At 38.6% G+C, this 3,896-nt stretch overlaps 1 protein-coding gene across 1 annotated transcript in view; it reads left to right on the top strand.

Annotated features, from left to right (window-relative positions):
- Positions 1–3,384: 3,384 nt before the first annotated feature.
- The window catches only part of LOC138014569 (uncharacterized), a 78,625-nt gene continuing 78,113 nt past the window's right edge, over positions 3,385–3,896 (top strand). The window contains 1 exon segment of the mRNA XM_068861682.1: positions 3,385–3,515. Coding sequence (XP_068717783.1) covers positions 3,452–3,515 — 64 coding nt within the window. The 5' untranslated portion in view covers positions 3,385–3,451.

Here is a 3,896-nt window from a genome sequence, read left to right as displayed (position 1 = left end):
CCCTGTTTGAAATTTTTCTATTTCCCTTTGTGGGCCTACTGTGCCCATTTCTATGCCTCTGCTGAGGGCTTCATGGAATCCAGCTTATCCTTTGATTGTGAATTCTACAGTACAGTCAATCGGGCTGAAGTATGCATTAAAATGAACTTCAAAGCAATTAAGCTAGGGGAAATTATCTAACTTCTGATAGTATACCTTTATTAAACGAAACGAGGATTGAGTAAAATATTAACAAGTTCGTAAGATATTTGCTTAAAAGGATTTCAGGGGCACCAGGCAGATCGCCGCATGCAACCTGGTTAAAGTATGCCAAACCTGCCTGCGGCTCAAGACTTTCCGTTGGAAACATATACATTTGTTTTTTCAATAAAAACCATGAATCGTTTTCTACTTACAATGTGGGTTAATTTCCGTGAAGAGCAAGTGTGAATTAAAATGTGGCAAATATTCATGCATTCATTGGTCATTGTATTACGTGATGATTTTGAAACTAAACCAGCTTCAGGGACGTTTAAAAGATACTACTCTTGGAAAAACCTCTGACAAAATGAATGATGCGATTTGAGCAAAAAAAAAAAAAAAAAGCGGGGAAAAAAGCTGAAGTAATGTTTAGGTTTGGGTAGGGTGAAGTATTTGCCCCACGTACTGCTTGCGCATTATTATCAATCCGGCCCATACCAATAATTACAAAATGTGGGTTTTTCAGTCCTTCTAGAATCTTCAGGTATGCTTTCCGTGATTGCGGGAGATCGTGTTGGCAAATCAACCCGTGACTTATCCCTGTCTTTATTCTAGTCTACAAACATTTAAGAAATTACGACGATTTTCTCCACTTTATTTATGGAACTAACCTGAAGACATTTGATATAATTATCCTTGCCTTATTTGAAGTACTTTCGCGCATTAACCAATGATTGGTTAAAAGTTGTCGAATTACCAAATCCGGGCAAAAGGGTACCCTACGCACGTGAGTGCAGCCAGAAATCGTGATCAATTAGACACACGACAACGGTGAATACCTCAAACCTCTCATTGTACTTGAAGAAGGCTGGTTTGGCCAGCCGATATATAGTACATTACTAAACAATCAATTCTACGTTTCATAGGCTCTTGCTCAAAGCATTTACTCTTCTACGTGTAATTACGACGATCAGATCAACCCGGTTGATCCAAAGTACACCGGCAGGGTTATTGTCCACGGTTGTTTGCTTAAAAACTCTGGAATATCTCAAAGTTTGTTGGAACCCAAGGAGTGCTGTGGGAAAGATCTCACTCCTCACATACTGATTCTCTCTTTCTCTTTCTCTCTCCAAAGTTAGCTTGAAATGAATCTCTGGATGGCTAGATTCCCTTTATTCTCATCGCGAGAAATTCAACTCATTCAATTTCTCGCGATATTTTTCTGCGATTTTTTCAGCTGTCGCGTTGTCAGTTCAAAGGTGGCTACACTTGCGATTTTCATCGCGCGCTGGCAACGCGACAAAATTTTAAGAAATAGCATCACCGGCACAAGCGAAAGATCGCTCGTGTAGCCGCAGCTTTAATGCCTTGCTTTTTTTTTTTCATAGTTTTTACATCTCTCTCGGTAGTGTTGGCTTCGCCCTTTTTGATTATGATGGTTAACTAAATGTTAATTTATCCTTTGAAAGATGAGAGTACTTGACGATCACGTCTAGGATGACGTTTGAAAGACAACGACTTGTTAGTATTAAATATTACAGCTGCATTCATCTTTCACCCTAAAGCAGCTTGGAATAGTGCCAGTCCTTTCCCCTAATCTATGCTGATCTTCCAAGGGTGTCACGGCATATCTGTGAGATTAAGTAATGGTCCGGCTAAGAAGCAGGCAGAAAAACAATAGCCCGCGGCAATAGCGTCGGTTAGTTAAAATGTGCCAACATTTTTAATCAAATTAAGTTCGGCTGTTCCCATTGGTGTAAGCAGCTAAAAGCGCGAAATTTGAATTTCAATGAAAAATGTAATCGACTTGCCGTCTAAAAAATTAGATTCTGTTTCGTAGAACAAATCATTATGCCTTCAAAAACTATGTTTGTAAATATCGTCAAGATTCTATGCGCCATTTGATTGGCGCATAGAACAATGCCCAAATTTGGCCGAGAGACAGAGATCAAGGGCATGGGGAAGAAGAAATCCAAAAAAGGCTTTTTTTTCATTTTTTTCTCATCTTTTTTCGACATTTTCCGATATTAGCCAATCAGATGCCTCGATTGGAGTGAAGTTAAAAATTAATATTTCGCAGCTTCTAAGTACTTTTGCCGCTGGGCTGCCTGCTTCTTAGCCGGACCATTACTTAATCATTACGCAGAGCAAATCACGCTTTTGGGAAGCAGAGATTCGTCATATCTGTTTCTTGCTCATGGGCCATGAGCTGGGATTCCTTTTATTATCTTTGTTAACTTTGTTTTAGTATTCACGATGAACTTCTTTTTCTATTTTGTCCGCAATTTCCGCCACTCCCCGCTTTTAACACTTGTACAACGACATCCTCCAGCCCTATAATTTTGAAATTTCTCCAATTTCACATGTAATAATTTTCATCTGATTTAGCGGCAAAGCGGATGCAATGTACCACTTGCGCTTAATTGACAAATCCTTTCTTTTTCATCTTGCATCAATGGTTGCAGTCGCACTAGGGAGTTAACACCAGTGTTAAAATAAAGTTCTATTGTTCAGTGTTCCCCTTGGGAACACCACTGAGGTGACATTAAAGTATAGTCACATTCAAGTGTTAAGGCTGAATATTTCGAATTACAAGAGTTCAATTGCTGTCGCTCTCGGTAACTCTCCATGCGTAAGCAGCTGGTGCTATTCCTGGATCCAAAATTATCGTACAAACACCCACTCTTTGGGGAGGGACGACCCCTTACAGCTGAGTAATTTATGACTTTTGACAGAACTGAAATATCTCGACATAGCTAAAAAGAATGGCAAACTGAGAGGCCATAAAACTACTAACCTTTTTCAAAACACACTCAAAATCAGCCGGGTGTTACATTCTTTTATATGGTAATTACTATATTACGAGTGAAAATAATTATTTTGTTTGAGCATTTCCGCTGCAAGTATCTTATCCGCCTAGACGAATGTGGGGGGTATCTATTTTTCGTCTTGGCTCAGACGTGAAATAATTTTTAAAATTAATGCAATCGAGAAAATTGGTATAAGTAAGGAAATGTAAGAAGTCTAAGAAGTCCTAATTATAGACGACTTTTAAGCCGAGACAAAGGAGACTATTTTCTTTTAAACGATTGTTGACAAAAGTTCAAAATATGTGAGGGTGAGATCGTCAGAGGCGTGCCCTTACTGAATATCAGTTAACGTTGTTGACGTTTTATAATCTTTGGGATCAACTGTTAGCGGTTTAAATTAATCAGCACACCGTGGTACGAACACGTCCTGAGATACTTTACAAGACTAAAAGGAGAACACGATGTTTACAGCGCTTTTTGTTCTGCACATTTTACTGGAAATTCCAGCCATCATCTTCGCCAAGGGTGAGAAGCAATTGTCGTAATATTTGTTTGGAATATTGTTATTAATCTGTTATTGAAATATTACAATGACAAATCGAATGTATACATTTAATTTGCCTTCAAAATCATTTACATACGGCTTGTACATGGTAATATGATGGGAGAAGAGTATGATAGTCCAGTTCAAGTTAACAAACTGCTGAGGGGCAGTAGTATCGACTAAGTTGTCGGCTTCACTACATGGCACTGTTTTCAAACACGAGAACATCGCTCGCTTTACCGAGGACCTGGTTATCTTAAAAGGATTCGTAAAACGGAGGTAAACACGAAAACCTTTGCTAAGGATTCTTTCAAACAATTATGGTTTTAGTTTTGTTTAATTAAAAAGTAACATTGACATCA

Source organism: Montipora capricornis, chromosome 1 (assembly GCF_036669925.1).
Source record: "Montipora capricornis isolate CH-2021 chromosome 1, ASM3666992v2, whole genome shotgun sequence".
NCBI lineage: Eukaryota > Metazoa > Cnidaria > Anthozoa > Scleractinia > Acroporidae > Montipora > Montipora capricornis.
This window is presented reverse-complemented; position numbering and strand designations above follow the sequence as displayed.